Raw genomic sequence first — 19,964 nt, forward strand, 5'->3', positions numbered from 1 at the left:
TGTTCTGTCGTTTTTATATAGTTCTACGTATCGTTGGAGTATGGCACTATGGTGAAACTTAGTGTTGCCTGACCCTGGTTTGTTCTGTCGTTTTTATATAGTTCTACGTATCGTTGGAGTATGGCACTATGGTGAAACTTAGTGTTGCCTGATCCTGGTTTGTTCTGTCGTTTTTATATAGTTCTACGTATCGTTGGAGTATGGCTCTATGGTGAAACTTAGTGTTGCCTGACCTGGTTTGTTCTGTCGTTTTTATATAGTTCTACGTATCGTTGGAGTATGGCTCTATGGTGAAACTTAGTGTTGCCTGACCTGGTTTGTTCTGTCGTTTTTATATAGTTCTACGTATCGTTGGAGTATGGCTCTATGGTGAAACTTAGTGTTGCCTGACCTGGTTTGTTCTGTCGGTTTTATATAGTTCTACGTATCGTTGGAGTATGGCTCTATGGTGAAACTTAGTGTTGCCTGACCTGGTTTGTTCTGTCGGTTTTATATAGTTCTACGTATCGTTGGAGTATGGCTCTATGGTGAAACTTAGTGTTGCCTGACCTGGTTTGTTCTGTCGTTTTTATATAGTTCTACGTATCGTTGCAGTATGGCTCTATGGTGAAACTTCGTGTTGCCTGACCTGGTTTGTTCTGTCGTTTTATATAGTTCTACGTATCGTTGGAGTATGGCTCTATGGTGAAACTTAGTGTTGCCTGACCCTGGTTTGTTCTGTCGTTTTATATAGTTCTACGTATCGTTGGAGTATGGCACTATGGTGAAACTTAAGTGTTGCCTGACCTGGTTTGTTCTGTCGTTTTATATAGTTCTACGTATCGTTGGAGTGTGGCTCTATGGTGAAACTTAGTGTTGCCTAACCCTGGTTTGTTCTGTCGTTTTTATATAGTTCTACGTATCGTTGGAGTATGGCTCTATGGTGAAACTTAGTGTTGCCTGACCCTGGTTTGTTCTGTCGTTTTTATATAGTTCTACGTATCGTTGGAGTATGGCACTATGGTGAAACTTAGTGTTGCCTGACCCTGGTTTGTTCTGTCGTTTTTATATAGTTCTACGTATCGTTGGAGTATGGCTCTATGGTGAAACTTAGTGTTGCCTGACCCTGCTTTGTTCTCTCGTTTTTATATAGTTCTACGTATCGTTGCAGTATGGCTCTATGGTGAAACTTAGTGTTGCCTAACCCTGGTTTGTTCTGTTGTTTTTATATAGTTCTACGTATCGTTGGAGTATGGCACTATGGTGAAACTTAGTGTTGCCTGACCCTGGTTTTTTCTGTCGTTTTTATATAGTTCTACGTATCGTTGGAGTATGGCTCTATGGTGAAACTTAGTGTTGCCTGACCTGGTTTGTTCTGTCGTTTTTATATAGTTCTACGTATCGTTGGAGTATGGCTCTATGATGAAACTTAGTGTTGCCTGACCCTGGTTTGTTCTGTCGTTTTTATATAGTTCTACGTATCGTTGGAGTATGGCACTATGGTGAAACTTAGTGTTGCCTGACCCTGGTTTGTTCTGTCGTTTTTATATAGTTCTACGTATCGTTGGAGTATGGCACTATGGTGAAACTTAGTGTTGCCTGATCCTGGTTTGTTCTGTCGTTTTTATATAGTTCTACGTATCGTTGGAGTATGGCTCTATGGTGAAACTTAGTGTTGCCTGACCCTGGTTTGTTCTGTCGTTTTTATATAGTTCTACGTATCGTTGGAGTATGGCACTATGGTGAAACTTAGTGTTGCCTGACCCTGGTTTGTTCTGTCGTTTTTATATAGTTCTACGTATCGTTGGAGTATGGCACTATGGTGAAACTTAGTGTTGCCTGACCCTGGTTTGTTCTGTCGTTTTTATATAGTTCTACGTATCGTTGGAGTATGGCTCTATGGTGAAACTTAGTGTTGCCTGACCCTGGTTTGTTCTGTCGTTTTTATATAGTTCTACGTATCGTTGGAGTATGGCACTATGGTGAAACTTAGTGTTGCCTGACCCTGGTTTGTTCTGTCGTTTTATATAGTTCTACGTATCGTTGGAGTATGGCTCTATGGTGAATCTTAGTGTTGCCTGACCCTGGTTTGTTCTGTCGTTTTTATATAGTTCTACGTATCGTTGGAGTATGGCTCTATGGTGAAACTTAGTGTTGCCTGACCCTGGTTTTTTCTGTCGTTTTTATATAGTTCTACGTATCGTTGGAGTATGGCTCTATGGTGAAACTTAGTGTTGCCTGACCCTGGTTTGTTCTGTCGTTTTTATATAGTTCTAGGTATCGTTGGAGTATGGCTCTATGGTGAAACTTAGTGTTGTCTGACCCTGGTTTGTTCTGTCGTTTTTATATAGTTCTACGTATCGTTGGAGTATGGCTCTATGGTGAAACTTAGTGTTGCCTGACCCTGGTTTGTTCTCTCGTTTTTATATAGTTCTACGTATCGTTGGAGTATGGCTCTATGGTGAAACTTAGTGTTGCCTGACCCTGGTTTGTTCTCTCGTTTTTTATATAGTTCTACGTATCGTTGGAGTATGGCTCTATGGTGAAACTTAGTGTTGCCTGACCCTGGTTTGTTCTGTCGTTTTATATAGTTCTACGTATCGTTGGAGTATGGCTCTATGGTGAAACTTAGTGTTGCCTGACCCTGGTTTGTTCTGTCGTTTTTATATAGTTCTACGTATCGTTGGAGTATGGCTCTATGGTGAAACTTAGTGTTGCCTGACCCTGGTTTGTTCTGTCGTTTTTATATAGTTCTACGTATCGTTGGAGTATGGCTCTATGGTGAAACTTAGTGTTGCCTGACCCTGGTTTGTTCTACATGCTTTCATTTAACGTTACTTTAGTAGAGAAAAATACGTTCTGTCCTGCGTATTATCAGCGGAATGTTCAGAGACTCGAAGTGAATGTCCATTACCATTAGCAGAGTTTTATTTTAAAACCTTTGATTCCATTCGAACATATCTAACATGATCAACTTTATGTTTGACGTCGTAAGTCCGTGTCACCGAATGCAAAAAGGATTAGAAATGGACTTTCACATTCTGAGTCTAGACACTTTTGTTTATAAAGAAACAGTGAACTTCTGAGTCTAGACACTTTCTGTTTGTAAGGAAACAGTGAACTTCTGTGTCTAGACACTTTCTGTTTGTAAGGAAACAGTGAACTTCTGAGTCTAGACACTTTGTGTTTATAAAGAAACAGTGAACATCTGTGTCTAGACACTTTCTGTTTGTAAGGAAACAGTGAACTTCTGTGTCTAGACACTTTCTGTTTGTAAGGAAACAGTGAACTTCTGTGTCTAGACACTTTGTGTTTATAAAGAAACAGTGAACATCTGTGTCTAGACACTTTCTGTTTGTAAGGAAACAGTGAACTTCTGTGTCTAGACACTTTGTGTTTATAAAGAAACAGTGAACTTCTGTGTCTAGACACTTTCTGTTTGTAAGGAAACAGTGAACTTCTGTGTCTAGACACTTTCTGTTTGTAAGGAAACAGTGAACTTCTGTGTCTAGACACTTTCTGTTTGTAAGGAAACAGTGAACTTCTGTGTCTAGACACTTTGTGTTTATAAATAAACAGTGAACTTCTGTGTCTAGACACTTTCTGTTTGTAAGGAAACAGTGAACTTCTGAGTCTAGAAACTTTGTGTTTATAAAGAAACAGTGAACTTCTGTGTCTAGACACTTTCTGTTTGTAAGGAAATAGTGAACTTTTGAGTCTAGACACTTTGTGTTTATAAAGAAACAGTGAACGTCTGTGTCTAGACACTTTCTGTTTGTAAGGAAACAGTGAACTTCTGAGTCTAGAAACTTTCTGTTTGTAAGGAAACAGTGAACTTCTGAGTCTAGATACTTTGTGTTTATAAAGAAACAGTGAACTTCTGTGTCTAGTCATTTTCTGTTTGTAAGGAAACAGTGAACTTCTGTGTCTAGACACTTTGTGTTTATAAAGAAACAGTGAACTTCTGAGTCTAGACACTTTGTGTTTATAAAGAAACAGTGAACTTCTGAGTCTAGACACTTTGTGTTTATAAAGAAACAGTGAACTTTTGAGTCTAGACACTTTGTGTTTATAAAGAAACAGTGAACGTCTGTGTCTAGACACTTTCTGTTTGTAAGGAAACAGTGAACTTCTGAGTCTAGAAACTTTCTGTTTGTAAGGAAACAGTGAACTTCTGAGTCTAGATACTTTGTGTTTATATAGAAACAGTGAACTTCTGTGTCTAGTCATTTTCTGTTTGTAAGGAAACAGTGAACTTCTGTGTCTAGACACTTTGTGTTTATAAAGAAACAGTGAACTTCTGAGTCTAGACACTTTGTGTTTATAAAGAAACAGTGAACTTCTGAGTCTAGACACTTGGTGTTTATAAAGAAACAGTGAACTTTTGAGTCTAGACACTTTGTGTTTATAAAGAAACAGTGAACTTTTGAGTCTAGACACTTTGTGTTTATATAGAAACAGTGAACTTCTGTGTCTAGTCATTTTCTGTTTGTAAGGAAACAGTGAACTTCTGTGTCTAGACACTTTGTGTTTATAAAGAAACAGTGAACTTCTGAGTCTAGACACTTTGTGTTTATAAAGAAACAGTGAACTTCTGAGTCTAGACACTTGGTGTTTATAAAGAAACAGTGAACTTTGAGTCTAGACACTTTGTGTTTATAAAGAAACAGTGAACTTCTTTTGAGTCTAGATACTTTGTGTTTATATAGAAACAGTGAACTTCTGTGTCTAGTCATTTTCTGTTTGTAAGGAAACAGTGAACTTCTGTGTCTAGACACTTTGTGTTTATAAAGAAACAGTGAACTTCTGAGTCTAGACACTTTGTGTTTATAAAGAAACAGTGAACTTCTGAGTCTAGACACTTGGTGTTTATAAAGAAACAGTGAACTTTTGAGTCTAGACACTTTGTGTTTATAAAGAAACAGTGAACTTTTGAGTCTAGACACTTTGTGTTTATAAAGAAACAGTGAACTTCTGAGTCTAGACACTTGGTGTTTATAAAGAAACAGTGAACTTCTGAGTCTAGACACTTGGTGTTTATAAATAGGTGCTTATCTTCTTAGCCAAGAAACTTCATGTTTTACGAAGTAATAAAATGCTGTCTTTCCAGCATAGGTTTTCCGATTTTGAACATAGATGTTTTCAGACAGGTCAGATTTTATTTATTTACGGCGAAGATACTAAAGTCATTTCCTGCTGTCCGTAATTTTGAGCTACTGACCGTTACCCTTCCACCTACCATCCATGCTAAGGGATTGACTGTCACTCTTGCGGATTCGAATCCGAGTTCTCATCTCCAAAACCCAGAGCTCCGCCGCAGGGCCTGAAATTGGCTATCCCAACTTGGCTGTTTTAGAATATAGTTTCTGATAGTCTTTCGGCTTGTATATTCTAAGTAGTAGTCCTAGTGTGTCATCAGGATTCATATCTCAAAGCTGAATTTTTAAAAAAGGGAAAATATGATTGGTTTGAATTTCGCGCGAAGCTACTCGAGGACTATCTGTGCTAGTCGTCCCTAATTTAGCAGTGTAAGACTAGAGGGAAGGCAGCTAGTCATCACCACCCACCGCCAACTTTTGGGCTGCTCTTTTACCAACGAATATTAGGATTGACCATCATATTATAACGCCCCCACAGCTGAAAAGGCGAGCGTGTTTAGTGTGATGGGGATTCGAACCAGCGACCCTCGCTGGGCCAGGAAAATATTTAATTTAGTTGCAATATTTCTTTATACATGATATTAGCTGAGAAGTGTGAAATACCATGGAGGTGAACCCGTGACTCATCTGACCATATGTATAATTATTCGAGTTCCGTTTCAGCAGAAAGTGACTAATGAAACACGTTCTAAGCTGTTCCACGCGAGAGCAAAATTCACCGCTATATGGCGCAGGTGATATATGGTGGTGTCGCAGAAAAGATCTTTGCTGAGCTTTTGTGTCCCCTGAGTGGACACCAAACCTCCACTAATCGCCGTTCTTGTCATTTTCAATTACTCTCGCCCCTATCAGTCCACTGTTTCACGTGAGGTCAACACACAGGGAGATTTGGTTTGCCACCTGCTGTGGTGGAGAACTTGTATGTGTGACTTCTACCAAGGAAAACCACGTAATGAGACGAGGGAACGATAATCTGTACTTTTCAGTAAGGACGTTTTTCTTTGTCAATTCTAGTAGCGTAAAGTGTTTGTTCCCGCCAAACGAGTGACAACTGGGAAGTTTCTGTAAGCTGAAAGGTGGCGCCAACTAGAACAAAATTTACCCACTTAGTTTGTTAGAAGGCTATTCACGAGAATAAGGTGTCGAAGAAATGAAACATATCTAAATGTAGTTTTTATTTATAGTTTCTGGTTCTTAGCTTCATCCTGCGAAATCTGACAAAATTAATTGATTAAAACCAGTTTTTGTCCTAAATCACAGTACTTACCGAATTTGTTAATAACTGACATTTTGTTCCATGCTAGAATATATTTTTATATATTTTAAAACGAGTTAGAAAAATAACAGTAGAGGGCAACACTGTGTCTCAAATTGCGACAAATTCTTTTAATACACAACGTATATGTTCCACTGTGTGGCTTTGTGCTGAAAAAAAACACCAACAAATTGTTAAGACGAATGAAATTGTTTAACTAAGACTACGTCATAATATGTCAGTTAAGTGATACTTTGGGGATTTATTTTACATGCGCTAGTGAGAATCCTATATTTACTCAAGTAAACTTTCTGCCTGTAATAGACTACATTCATGTAACGGTAAGAAGATATAATTATTGTCATGTTCCAAATTGAATAATGTTTATTTTTTAGAGCCAGTTTAAGGTAATTCGTTTAAAAATAATATTTTATTATCTGTACTTTTACCGGAAGTTGGTGAACTACACTCGTGCTCAAAAAGGTTGTTACTTGTTATATTTTGAGCTTATCTGTCCCTTATCTGTTATTGTTCTTGTGTTTTTAATGTGTCCAATGTCTTTCCTTTAGTAATTATTGTTAAGTATGTCTATAACATAAATATTCGTGTAATATTTCATGGTTATGTCTTTTTTTATGGAAATCTCAGTAGAACTTAAGATCTGTACCACCAGAAATGGATTTTTTTCTCCACTTCTAAGTAAAAACAAATAAGACCGTCATTTTGTGAAAATATTTAGTATCAATCTAAAACTTTCGGTAAACGTGCAACAATTTCATTCACATCAGAATATTTAACTCGGTGACGTGTGGAGGCCCGGCATGGCCAAGTGTGTTAAGGCGTTCAACTCGTAATCTGAGGGTCGCGGGTTCAAATCCCGGTCGCACCAAACATGCTCGCCCTTTCAGCCGTGGGGGCATTATAATGTTACGATCAATCCCACTATTCGTTGGTAAAAAAAAGTAGTCCAAGAGTTGGCGGTGGGTTGTAATGCCTAGCTGCCTTCCCTCTAGTTTTACACTGCTAAATTAGGGACGGTTAGCGCAGATAGCCCTCGAGTAGCTTTGCGCGAATTTCAAAATAACTAACTAACTAACAATAACATGTGTACCCGCACGTGCTGCAATAATGTCTGCTAGGCGGCGTGGCATACTCTCAACTGACGTTACGAGTCTTTGATTTGGAATTCTGTTCCACTCTTCAGTCAGTGCTTGACTTAACTGTTGTAGGGGATCATTCATATTCCTTATTGCACGGCGAAGTTCCTCCCAGAGATACTCTGTCGGGTTGGGACCAACACAACACGTTGTCACAAGAAATCTTGCACATTGCGAGCATTATGAGCCAGTGCAATGTCCTGCTGCAGCCGGAAATTGTCCTGGAAAATACTCTGGGCAAATGGCAGTAAGTGGCGATCCAGGATATCCTGATACACAGCACCAGTGTCGTTTTGATCCAGAATGACCAACTGGCTGACCGCTGCAGAACAGAATGCACCCCAGATGTGCACTGAACCTCCGTTTCCTGTGACGTTGGGTTGAACATTTTTATCATTAATCTGTTCTCCAGGAAGCCTGTTGGCTCGTATTGGTCCATCAGTGGGGTAGAGCAGAAATTTGAATTCGTCACCAAAAACTGCAATTCCAGTGTGCGATCCTCAGATTACGGTATCGCTGAGCTCACTACAGCCTGTTGTTTCTATGTCTAGCTGTCAGTTTACTTGACTATCCGTCTGGCTCTGTATCCGGCTTGCACCAACCGTCGGACATGAAATCCGGATCAGTTGTTGCGCACGTAACTCTGAAGCAATCGATCTGGAGGACATCGTACAGTTTCGACGAGCAATGGTGAGGGTCCGGCGATCATCGCGTGCTGTAATGGCACGTGGACGGCCCGTAGGTCTGCTGGGACTCACATTTCCGTTTGCTGCTCTTCTTCTGAGAACTCTGTTGGCGTTCTGCCTGGATAAACCACGTAGTCTTGCAATATTACCTTGTTTCAATCCAGCGTTGTCATAGGCAACCATCTGATTTCTCAAACCTACGCTAGTAGAATCTGGCATAATGTTTAACTTATTTACAGAGTTGAAAACGCGTCGCTAACAAGTATGTTATAAAAGTAATACAAAACTCCCTGGCTTTTATATCTCACCCCAGATACTGCGTTTGGGACAAGTCTCAGAACACTCTTATGTTCAAGGTATTAAACCGACTCAAAATGAACTCAGGTAATTCAGAGTAGTAGAGAACTAAAACTTGAAAGTTTAAGAGTAATAGATAAAGTGAATTTAGTTTTAAAGTGATATAAATGACCAAAAAAATCATATTTTTCGAATATGTAGCAATCTTTTTTGAGCAAGAATGTAGATACAAAAATAATCCTTCCAATAATATCTTAATGTCTTTGTTTTTAACAGAAGTTGGTGGACCATACAAAAAAGAATCCCTTGAATAATATATTAATGTCTTTATTTTTAACGGAAGTTGATAAAACTTACAAAAAATAATCCTTCCAATAATATATTAATGTTTTTATTATGAACGGAAGTTGATGAAATATACAAAACGAATCCCTCCAACAATATATTAATGTCTTTATTTTTAATGGAAGTTGGTTAAACATACAAAAGGAATCCCTTGAATAATATATTAATGTTTTTATTTTTAACGAAAGTTGGTGAAACATACAAAAAGGAATCCCTTGAATAATATATTAATGTCTTTATTATGAACGGAAGTTGATGAAATATACAAAACGAATCCCTCCAGCAATATATTAATGTCTTTATTTTTAATGGAAATTTGTTAAACATAGAAAAGGGATCCCTTGAATAATATTTTAATATCTTTATTTTCAACGGAAGTTGGTGATACTTACAAAAAAGAATCCTTCCAATAATATCGTAATGTTTTTATTTTGAACGGAAGTTGATGAAATATACAAAAGAGAATCCTTCTAATAATATATTAATGTCTTTATTTAAATGGAAGTTGATGAAACATACAAAAGAAATCCCTTCAACAATATATTAATGTCTTTATTTTTAACGAAAGTTGGTGAAACAAACAAAAGAATACAAATATGTAGGTCTTCAAACAACCTCAGTGGTCTAAGAATAGAAAATAATTCGTTATCTGTGCAAACGTTTCATGTTTTTTCGCTGTTTATGTTGAAACAAATAATTATTGTTTATTTATTAAAACTTTCCACCAACTGCTGAAATGAGTTAAGAGAAAAAAATAACAAAACAGACGAAAGAAATATTTACGATTCTGCAAATTATGTTAAAGCTATCTTGTGAATTATGTGCGCGCGCGAGATCCATACTGTTTTCTAAACTAGCGTCCTCTGTTATCTAAATAAGTAAAGTATGTCAACGTTAACTCCTCTTAGGACTTTCGTTTTCTTTAAAGTATAAAATTACATAAGATTTCTTTTAATGGTATTTTAGCACGTTTTTAACTACAGTTAAAACCGCTACTCATATCTTTTAATTGCTTTTGGTTTTAACCTCTCAATTGTTTTTTTTTAACTTCTCATGTTAATATATAAATAAGGAAACATTTCTGAATCTACCTATTTCTCTATCAGCTTGTCTCGCTGTCTTTCTTCAAACCTATTGGTAGATTTTAATAAGAATCTTGAACTTAAACTCTGTAATAAGTTATATGAATGTTAACATTTCACCATTATTATTTTCACCGGTTATAACATCACTGTTTATATTCATTTTTCTCGATCGTTATGTTTTCAGATTTTTGGTTTCGCTATAATGACTCATAGAACGGCTTTTAGTGTTTGCTTGTTTTTCAAGTACAAATTTTCAGGTAATATCTCCGTTATCTCTTGACCAATATCAAATCTGATTACAGTTTTGGCCTCATGATGTCAAAATTTTCTATTGGTGTATCTGGCCATGAAACTTTCTATTGGTGTATTATCTGACCACAAAACTTTTTATTGGTTTATCTGACCACAAAACTTTCTATTAGTGTATTATCTGACCACGAAACTTTCTATTGGTGTATTATCTGACCATGAAACTTTCTATTGATGTATCTGACCACAAAACTTTTTATTGGTTTATCTGACCACTAAACTTTCTATTAGTGTATTATCTGACCACAAAACTTTCTATTAGTGTATTATCTGACCACGAAACTTTCTATTGGTGTATTATCTGACCATGAAACTTTCTATTGATGTATCTGACCACAAAACTTTTTATTGGTTTATCTGACCACTAAACTTTCTATTAGTGTATTATCTGACCACAAAACTTTCTATTAGTGTATTATCTGACCACGAAACTTTCTATTGGTGTATTATCTGACCATGAAACTTTCTATTGATGTATCTGACCACAAAACTTTTTATTGGTTTATCTGACCACTAAACTTTCTATTAGTGTATTATCTGACCACAAAACTTTATATTAGTGTATTATCTGACCACGAAACTTTCTATTGGTGTATTATCTGACCATGAAACTTTCTATTGATGTATATGACAACAAAACTTTATGTTGGCGTATTTTACCACAAAACTTTCTATTGGTGTGTTATCTGATCACGAAACTTTCTATTGGTGTGTTATCTGACCACGAAACTTTCTTTTGATGTATTATCTGACCACGAAACTTTCTGTTGGTGTATTATCTGACCACGAAACTTTCTATTGGTGTATTATCTGACCACGAAACTTTCTATTGGTGTATTTGACCACAAAACTTTATGTTGGCGTATTTGACCACAAAACTTCCTATTGGTGTGTTATCTGATCACGAAACTTTCTATTGGTGTGTTATCTGACCACGAAACTTTCTATTGGTGTTTCTGACCACGAAACTTTCTATTGGTGTATTATCTGACCACGAAACTTTCTATTGGTGTATTATCTGACCACGAAACTTTCTATTGGTGTATTATCTGACCATGAAACTTTCTATTGATGTATATGACCACAAAACTTTATGTTGGCGTATTTTACCACAAAACTTTCTATTGGTGTGTTATCTGATCACGAAACTTTCTATTGGTGTGTTATCTGACCACGAAACTTTCTTTTGATGTATTATCTGACCACTAAACTTTCTATTGGTGTATTATCTGACCACGAAACTTTCTGTTGGTGTATTATCTGACCACCAAACTTTCTATTGGTGTATTATCTGATCACGAAACTTTCTATTGTGTGTTATCTGATCACGAAACTTTCTATTGGTGTGTTATCTGACCACGAAACTTTCTTTTGATGTATTATCTGACCACGAAACTTTCTGTTGGTGTATTATCTGACCACCAAACTTTCTATTGGTGTATTATCTGACCACGAAACTTTCTATTGGTGTATTTGACCACAAAACTTTATGTTGGCGTATTTGACCACAAAACTTCCTATTGGTGTGTTATCTGATCACGAAACTTTCTATTGGTGTGTTATCTGACCACGAAACTTTCTATTGGTGTTTCTGACCACGAAACTTTCTATTGGTGTATTATCTGACCACGAAACTTTCTATTGGTGTATTATCTGACCACGAAACTTTCTATTGGTGTATTATCTGACCATGAAACTTTCTATTGATGTATATGACCACAAAACTTTATGTTGGCGTATTTTACCACAAAACCTTCTATTGGTGTGTTATCTGATCACGAAACTTTCTATTGGTGTGTTATCTGATCACGAAACTTTCTATTGGTGTGTTATCTGACCACGAAACTTTCTTTTGATGTATTATCTGACCACTAAACTTTCTATTGGTGTATTATCTGATCACGAAACCTTCTGTTGTGTGTTATCTGATCACGAAACTTTCTATTGGTGTGTTATCTGACCACGAAACTTTATGTTGGCGTATTTTACCACAAAACTTTCTATTGGTGTGTTATCTGATCACGAAACTTTCTATTGGTGTGTTATCTGATCACGAAACTTTCTATTGGTGTGTTATCTGACCACGAAACTTTCTTTTGATGTATTATCTGACCACGAAACTTTCTGTTGGTGTATTATCTGACCACGAAACTTTCTATTGGTGTATTATCTGACCACGAAACTTTCTATTGGTGTATTTGACCACAAAACTTTATGTTGGCGTATTTGACCACAAAACTTTCTATTGGTGTGTTATCTGACCACGAAACTTTCTATTGGTGTTTCTGACCCTGACCACGACCATAGATCTCATAGATTAATTTATTCTACTCCTGCCTAAAGTAATTTCAATTTGAGGGTAGGCTAAAGATTAGTATGTTGTTGTAAGAGGTCTAGGTCTACCTAGAGATTAGTTTCCTGGGTGATTAGTATGTTGTTGTAAGAGTCTAGGTCTACCTATAGATTAGGTTCCTTGGTGATTAGTATGTTGTTGTAAGAGGTCTAGGTCTACCTAGAGATTAGGTTCCTGGGTGATTGGTATGTTGTTGTAAGAGGTCTAGGTCTACCTAGAGATTAGGTTTCTTGGTGATTAGTATGTTGTTGTAAGAGGTCTAGGTCTACCTAGAGATTAGGTTCCTTGGTGATTAGTATGTTGTTGTAAGAGTCTAGGTCTACCTATAGATTAGGTTCCTGGGTGATTAGTATGTAGTTGTAAGAGGTCTAGGTCTACCTAGAGATTAGGTTCCTTGGTGATTGGTATGTTGTTGTAAGAGTCTAGGTCTACCTAGAGATTAGGTTCCTGGGTGATTAGTATGTTGTTGTAAGAGTCTAGGTCTACCTAGAGATTAGGTTCCTGGGTGATTAGTATGTTGTTGTAAGAGTCTAGGTCTACCTAGAGATTAGGTTCCTTGGTGATTAGTGTGTTGTTGTAAGAGGTCTAGGTCTACCTAGAGATTAGGTTCCTGGGTGATTAGTATGTTGTTGTAAGAGGTCTAGGTCTACCTAGAGATTAGGTTCCTGGGTGATTAGTATGTTGTTGTAAGAGTCTAGGTCTATCTAGAGATTAGGTTCCTTGGTGATTAATATGTTGTTGTAAGAGTCTAGGTCTACCTAGAAATTAGGTTCCTGGGTGATTAGTATGTTGTTGTAAGAGTCTAGGTCTACCTAGAGATTAGGTTCCTGGGTGATTAGTATGTTGTTGTAAGAGGTCTAGGTCTACCTAGAGATTAGGTTCCTGGGTGATTAGTATGTTGTTGTAAGAGTCTGGGTCTACCTAGAGATTAGGTTCCTTGGTGATTAATATGTTGTTGTAAGAGTCTAGGTCTACCTAGAAATTAGGTTCCTTGGTGATTAGTATGTTGTTGTAAGAGGTCTAGGTCTACCTAGAGATTAGGTTCCTTGGTGATTAGTATGTTGTTGTAAGAGGTCTAGGTCTACCTAGAGATTAGGTTCCTGGGTGATTAGTATGTTGTTGTAAGAGGTCTAGGTCTACCTAGAGATTAGTTTCCTGGTGATTAGTGTGTTGTTGTAAGAGTCTAGGTCTACCTAGAGATTAGGTTCCTTGGTGATTAGTATGTTGTTGTAAGAGGTCTAGGTCTACCTAGAGATTAGGTTCCTTGGTGATTGGTATGTTGTTGTAAGAGTCTAGGTCTACCTAGAGATTAGGTTCCTGGGTGATTAGTATGTTGTTGTAAGAGTCTAGGTCTACCTAGAGATTAGGTTCCTGGGTGATTAGTATGTTGTTGTAAGAGTCTAGGTCTACCTAGAGATTAGGTTCCTTGGTGATTAGTGTGTTGTTGTAAGAGGTCTAGGTCTACCTAGAGATTAGGTTCCTGGGTGATTAGTATGTTGTTGTAAGAGGTCTAGGTCTACCTAGAGATTAGGTTCCTGGGTGATTAGTATGTTGTTGTAAGAGTCTAGGTCTATCTAGAGATTAGGTTCCTTGGTGATTAATATGTTGTTGTAAGAGTCTAGGTCTACCTAGAAATTAGGTTCCTGGGTGATTAGTATGTTGTTGTAAGAGTCTAGGTCTACCTAGAGATTAGGTTCCTGGGTGATTAGTATGTTGTTGTAAGAGGTCTAGGTCTACCTAGAGATTAGGTTCCTGGGTGATTAGTATGTTGTTGTAAGAGTCTGGGTCTACCTAGAGATTAGGTTCCTTGGTGATTAATATGTTGTTGTAAGAGTCTAGGTCTACCTAGAAATTAGGTTCCTTGGTGATTAGTATGTTGTTGTAAGAGGTCTAGGTCTACCTAGAGATTAGGTTCCTTGGTGATTAGTATGTTGTTGTAAGAGGTCTAGGTCTACCTAGAGATTAGGTTCCTGGGTGATTAGTATGTTGTTGTAAGAGGTCTAGGTCTACCTAGAGATTAGTTTCCTGGTGATTAGTGTGTTGTTGTAAGAGTCTAGGTCTACCTAGAGATTAGGTTCCTTGGTGATTAGTATGTTGTTGTAAGAGGTCTAGGTCTACCTAGAGATTAGGTTCCTTGGTGATTGGTATGTTGTTGTAAGAGGTCTAGGTCTACCTAGAGATTAGGTTCCTGGGTGATTGGTATGTTGTTGTAAGAGGTCTAGGTCTACCTAGAGATTAGGTTCCTAGGTAAGCGATCATATGAACAATGTTTTGTTTTTGTAAAATAACATTAGATTGGCTGTCCACATATACACTTCTATAACAGTTTAATTAACATTTATTTATGCTATGCTTTTAAGGTCTGGTTTCAGAACCGAAGAGCCAAGTGGCGAAAATCTGAAAAATTGCGAAAGGAACAAGAAGAAATAGACCCAGGACCTAAAGACAAGAACGAGGGTGAACAACAGATTAATGAAGATAACGAAACGCCTTCTGTCAGAAGTTCAAATACTTCACAAGAAGAAATGGACCATGGACCTAAAGACAAGAACGAGGATGAACAACAAATTAATGAAGATAACGAAACGCCATCTGTCAGAAGTTCAAATACTTCACAAGAACTAGAACAAGGAATTCGAAACGTCAGTAAAATCCCTGCTGGACTCACTGAAGTATTAAAGAGTCAACCCTCACTTCCTCGCGCCCTCTCGTCAACTGGTCCTCAACCTGACAGGTCTGGACAGTGTGACGATTCCTCTGAGCACTCCGCAGATGGCGCTAGTCGTCCCCAGCAGCCGGAAGACTTCCTCCTTAGTGTTGAAAGACCTTCTCTTAGTGAAGACGGAAAGACCCCCAGTTTGTGTCCCGTCCGACCTTCTACACTAATACCTTCTTTTTCTGAAAAGTAAATGGACTTCGAGAAAATAGTCAATAATCCTTAAAAGAAACCATTATGTAAATCTTACGAAACATTATCTTACGTAAATATCAAATAATATGCATATTACTAAATTATCACTTTTTAAATATACTGAAAACTGCGCTCGGGTCATAATAACATAAAATAAACGTACTAAAAGTGTAATGCTCTTAGGGTTAATTATTATGTGTTTCTTTAAAGTAATCATCTTAAAGTTACGACACAAGACACTAATGATGTCATGTCACATCATACACCTGTGTTATAAGTAATGTCACATCATGTACCTGTGTTATAAGTAATGTCATGTTACATCATATACCTGTGTTATAAGTAATGTAATATCACATCATGTAGCTGTGTTATGAATAATGTCATGTCACATCACATCAGGACACATTAACATAGTGGTACATATCAGAACATATTAACTGTGTGATAACATCTGAAATTTCAGAATATATTAACTGTGTGATAACATTTTACATATCAGAATACATTAACAGTGCGATACAAGGTGAGGTTAAATAGAGCCTCTGTAAGTGTAAGTTTAATGGTGATCTATAGTGATAGGGGTGGAAAACAACAGCAGTTTCCTTCGGACAGTGGTTACATTAATAACATTTATCATCCTGATGAAGCTTGCTTCTGTGGATGAAACAAAAGTGATATTGTATCTAATGTACCTATTTTTTGACAGTCTTTCATTCGTCGGGCAACATTGCATGGAGAAGATCTTAACATCAACAGCCCCCACACGTATTACTCCTCATTACTCTGGTAGTTTGGCTCAACTGTTCAGTCCTCCTGGTTTCACACTCAAAAGTCAACAAGTGCCCAGTAGATGTGACCTCATGGTGTATGTAGATGTTTGTAAGATTACCAAAACTAATTGATAGTTTATCCCAGTTTACTAAACGTTACATTATTAGTACGGTGATGGTTGTAGTAATTCAAACTGTATCTAAGTAACATTTCTTCAATGTATCTTATGAAGTCTAACAGTTAAAATAAAACAAGAATACTTTTAAAACCACGTGCTCTTCTGTAACTTGTTCTATTCAGAAGTTTCGCACAGAACCACAAAAAAGGCTTTTTACGCATATACATCCCTAATTTTGAGCTTGTAGACTAGAAGGAACAGCACTCACTGCCAACTCTGAGGCTACTTTTGTGTAACCTAATACTAAGACTTCTTTTACGTGTTCCGAACCATCAACTTTAGAATTCACGGTCCAAGTGCACTAACCAACAGGCCACGTCCAATCCACTATTAACCAGTATAAGTGGGTTGCTATAAACCTGACAGGATTTAAAATACTATACACTGCTGGCCAAAATCTTAAAGCCAATGAACATGAAGAAAAAATATGCATTTTGCGTTGTTAGACTCAACCACTTATTTGGGTAGAGCTTCGAAAGATGAAAATGAGAAAAGGGAAAATAAAAATAAAAAACGTTTTTAGCATTTAATAGGGAAAATGTAAACACTATGAAATTAGCCTAAATACTAGCTGGTTAAAAGTTTAAGACCATACTGAAACGAAGCGTTAATCGGTAATTTAGTCATTTGTGTTCAAGTATTAGCGTCGTCAACATCTCCCACTGATATCTCCTGTGTTACATTGGGTAAAAACATGGTAAAGGCTAAAAAGTTGACAGAGTTTGAACGCGGCAGAATTGTCCAGCTGCAAAAGCAACGTCTCTCTCAACGTGCTGTCGCTGGTGAGATTTGGCGGAGTAAAACTGCAGTTGCAAATTTCTTAAAAGACCCTGAGAGATACGGAAAGAGAATTTCGACTGGTTGGCCCAAGAAAATTTTGCCGGCGTTGAGCAGGAGGATTCGACAGGTTGTCCAGCAAGACATCAGCCAATCGTCGAACCAGATTAAGGCCCTTATGGACGTAGAATGCAGCTCAAGAACAATAAGACAGCATCAGAGAAAGGCTTTAAAATCCGTATACGTCTTAAAAGGCCACACCTCCTTCCCCACCACAAAACAGCTCGGTTAAACTTTGCTGAGAAGCACCAAACATGGGATGTAGAAAAGTGGAAGAAGGTTTTGTTCTCTGATGAAAAAAATTTAAACTGGATGGTCCATATGGCTTCCATCGTTACTGGCACGATAAGGATATCTTACAGGAGACATTTTCTACACGACACAGTAGAGGAAGTTCCATCATGATCTGGGGTGCTTTCTCCTTCCATGGAACAATGCAACTTCAGATTATACAGGGGCGTCAAACAGCAGCTGGCTACATTAGCATGTTGGAGAGAGCATCCTTATTGACTGAAGGCCCTTGCTTGTGTGGAAATGACTGGATCTTTCAACAGGACAATGCTGCAATCTACAATACCCGCAGGACAAAGGGCATTTTTCATGGCGAATAACGTGATTATTTTGACCATCCAGCGTGTTTGCCAGAACTGAATCTCATTGAAAACATTTCGGGTGGATGGCAAGGGAAGTCTATAGAAATGGACGTCAATTCCAAACAGTGTATGATCTTAGTGAAGCCATCTTCACCACTTGGTATAACATTCCAGCCAGCCTTCTGGAAACGTTTATATCGACCATGCCAAAGCGAATGTTTGAAGTTATTCGCAATGACGGCCGTGCAACTCACTACTGAGACCTCTTGTTGGGCATTTCCTACCCTGTTTAGGACTTCTTTTTGGTGTGGTCTTAAACTTTTGACCAGCTAGTATTTAGGCTAATTTCATAGTGTCCACATTTTTCCTATTAAATGATAAAAAAAAAAATATTTCTATTTTCCCTTTTTTTATTTTCATCTTTCGAAGCTCTACTCAAGTAAGTGGTTAAGTCTAACAACGCAAAATGCATATTTTTTCTTTATGTTCATTGGCCTTAAGATTTTGGCCAACAGTTTATGTAATTTCTCAAAATTAACCATTGAGCGTTTGTTTTATTGGTGATAAAGACTTTTAATTTTATTACAGCAAAAAATAAATGTTAGTTTTAAGTAACATCCGCAGAAAGATCTATAGAGCTGACAAACGGTGTTTCGGCTTGTTTTCCCGCTTACCAGATCGATTAAAATGTTTTCACGTTTGGGAATTTCTGAAATCGAAATATCATCAAAGCGACCCCTATATGTGATGAAAGTCAGTTGGTAATTACGACAGGAACGTTTATTATAGTATATTTTATGAATTGAAAATTTTGCAGAACAGTTGAAGTTATCGCTTGTTTAGGACTAACTTGTTTTAATTTAATATTATGTTATTATATAGTTAGTGATCTCGGTAAGGCTAATTGTTGGATATTTTTATATTTCCAGTTCCCGTTTGTTCCTGTTGTCTGCCAAGAATAACGGACCAGTGTTTCCTTTTTCATACAACCGCCCATAACCTTGTGTCATCAACGTAACATATCGTGGATACGAGACGAAAGCTCGGGAACGTTCTCGTGTCGTACTGTAATTACTTGTGACGTCTGGAGATCTAGTCCAATAAAACTATTTTTCTCTTAAAAGATATCGTTGAAAGTGCGTAACTGAATTCAAGGGTGAGAGTTGGTCATGTCTAAAAAAAAGTCCACGAGAAGAGAGACCAGTTTTCGAGAACACGGTCAAGCGTTAAATAGTCTCTGAGAAAGTGACCATAATTTAATAAACATACCGGAACACGACTGTGTTTTATCGTGTTAAGTAATTTCATGAGGACTTGAATGTGTGAAATATTTAAATCGTTAGTTGGATTATATTCGTAATTTGTACTGACACTTCATTCTGCAAAGCTGGTATTCGTTGAACTGCACACTACCTGTTTTTTTGAGCACGTGGATTTTTCCGACGTACTTATTTGTTTATTGTTTCTTTTGGCATAATATTAATAATAATATTTATTTTAAAAAAACACAAAAAAACGATCAAAATTATAGTTTTGTGGTATTACGATTAATTAACGTTTCAAAGAATCCGTCTATTTGAAAAGGACGCCTAACCGATTACTTACCGTGTTCTGTAATAGTGTACGAACTATCTACAACACTACCAGTTTGTGGTATACATAACTCTACTGAACAGTAAATACAAAGTTAACAGATACTGATGTTTTATTATTTCCACGTCACTGTACCTAATCAGTTGTTTTATTACGGTTTTGTATTTGCGTTACATTTAATTTTAATCTATCAATGTTAAATTATTAACAACTCGAATCCTAGTTCTCTTTTAGATAACTAGATGTCGCTGTATAATTAGAAAAGAAAAGTCTGTTATTGAGAACCAAGATTTCATGTGGTAATCATAATCTTTAACAGTCTCAAAAAGTTATTTGTTCAATAATTATTAATTTCAAATATATACCGTTATAAAATAATGTAGCTAATATTTCTTGTGAGATGCCAAATTTTATGGTATTATACTTTAGGCTTAGTTATTGGTTTTTTTCACC

The 19,964-nt window shown here is 37.0% G+C and overlaps 1 protein-coding gene and 1 long non-coding RNA gene across 2 annotated transcripts in view; both read left to right on the forward strand.

The window, feature by feature from the left end:
• Window positions 1-15,710, forward strand: part of LOC143258063 (uncharacterized) — a 35,542-nt gene extending 19,832 nt beyond the window's left edge. The window contains exon 5 of the mRNA XM_076517085.1: window positions 14,986-15,710. Coding sequence (XP_076373200.1) covers window positions 14,986-15,534 — 549 coding nt within the window. The 3' untranslated portion in view covers window positions 15,535-15,710. The remainder of the gene's footprint in view (window positions 1-14,985) is intronic.
• Window positions 15,711-15,914: 204 nt separating this feature from the next.
• On the forward strand, window positions 15,915-19,302 carry LOC143258064 (uncharacterized). The gene is made up of 2 exons (XR_013032125.1): window positions 15,915-16,404; window positions 18,848-19,302. It is a non-coding gene; the product is annotated as an uncharacterized LOC143258064 (long non-coding RNA).
• Window positions 19,303-19,964: the final 662 nt, after the last annotated feature.

The sequence above is a fragment of the Tachypleus tridentatus genome, chromosome 7 (assembly GCF_004210375.1).
Source record: "Tachypleus tridentatus isolate NWPU-2018 chromosome 7, ASM421037v1, whole genome shotgun sequence".
In the NCBI taxonomy this organism is placed as follows: Eukaryota; Metazoa; Arthropoda; class Merostomata; order Xiphosura; family Limulidae; genus Tachypleus; species Tachypleus tridentatus.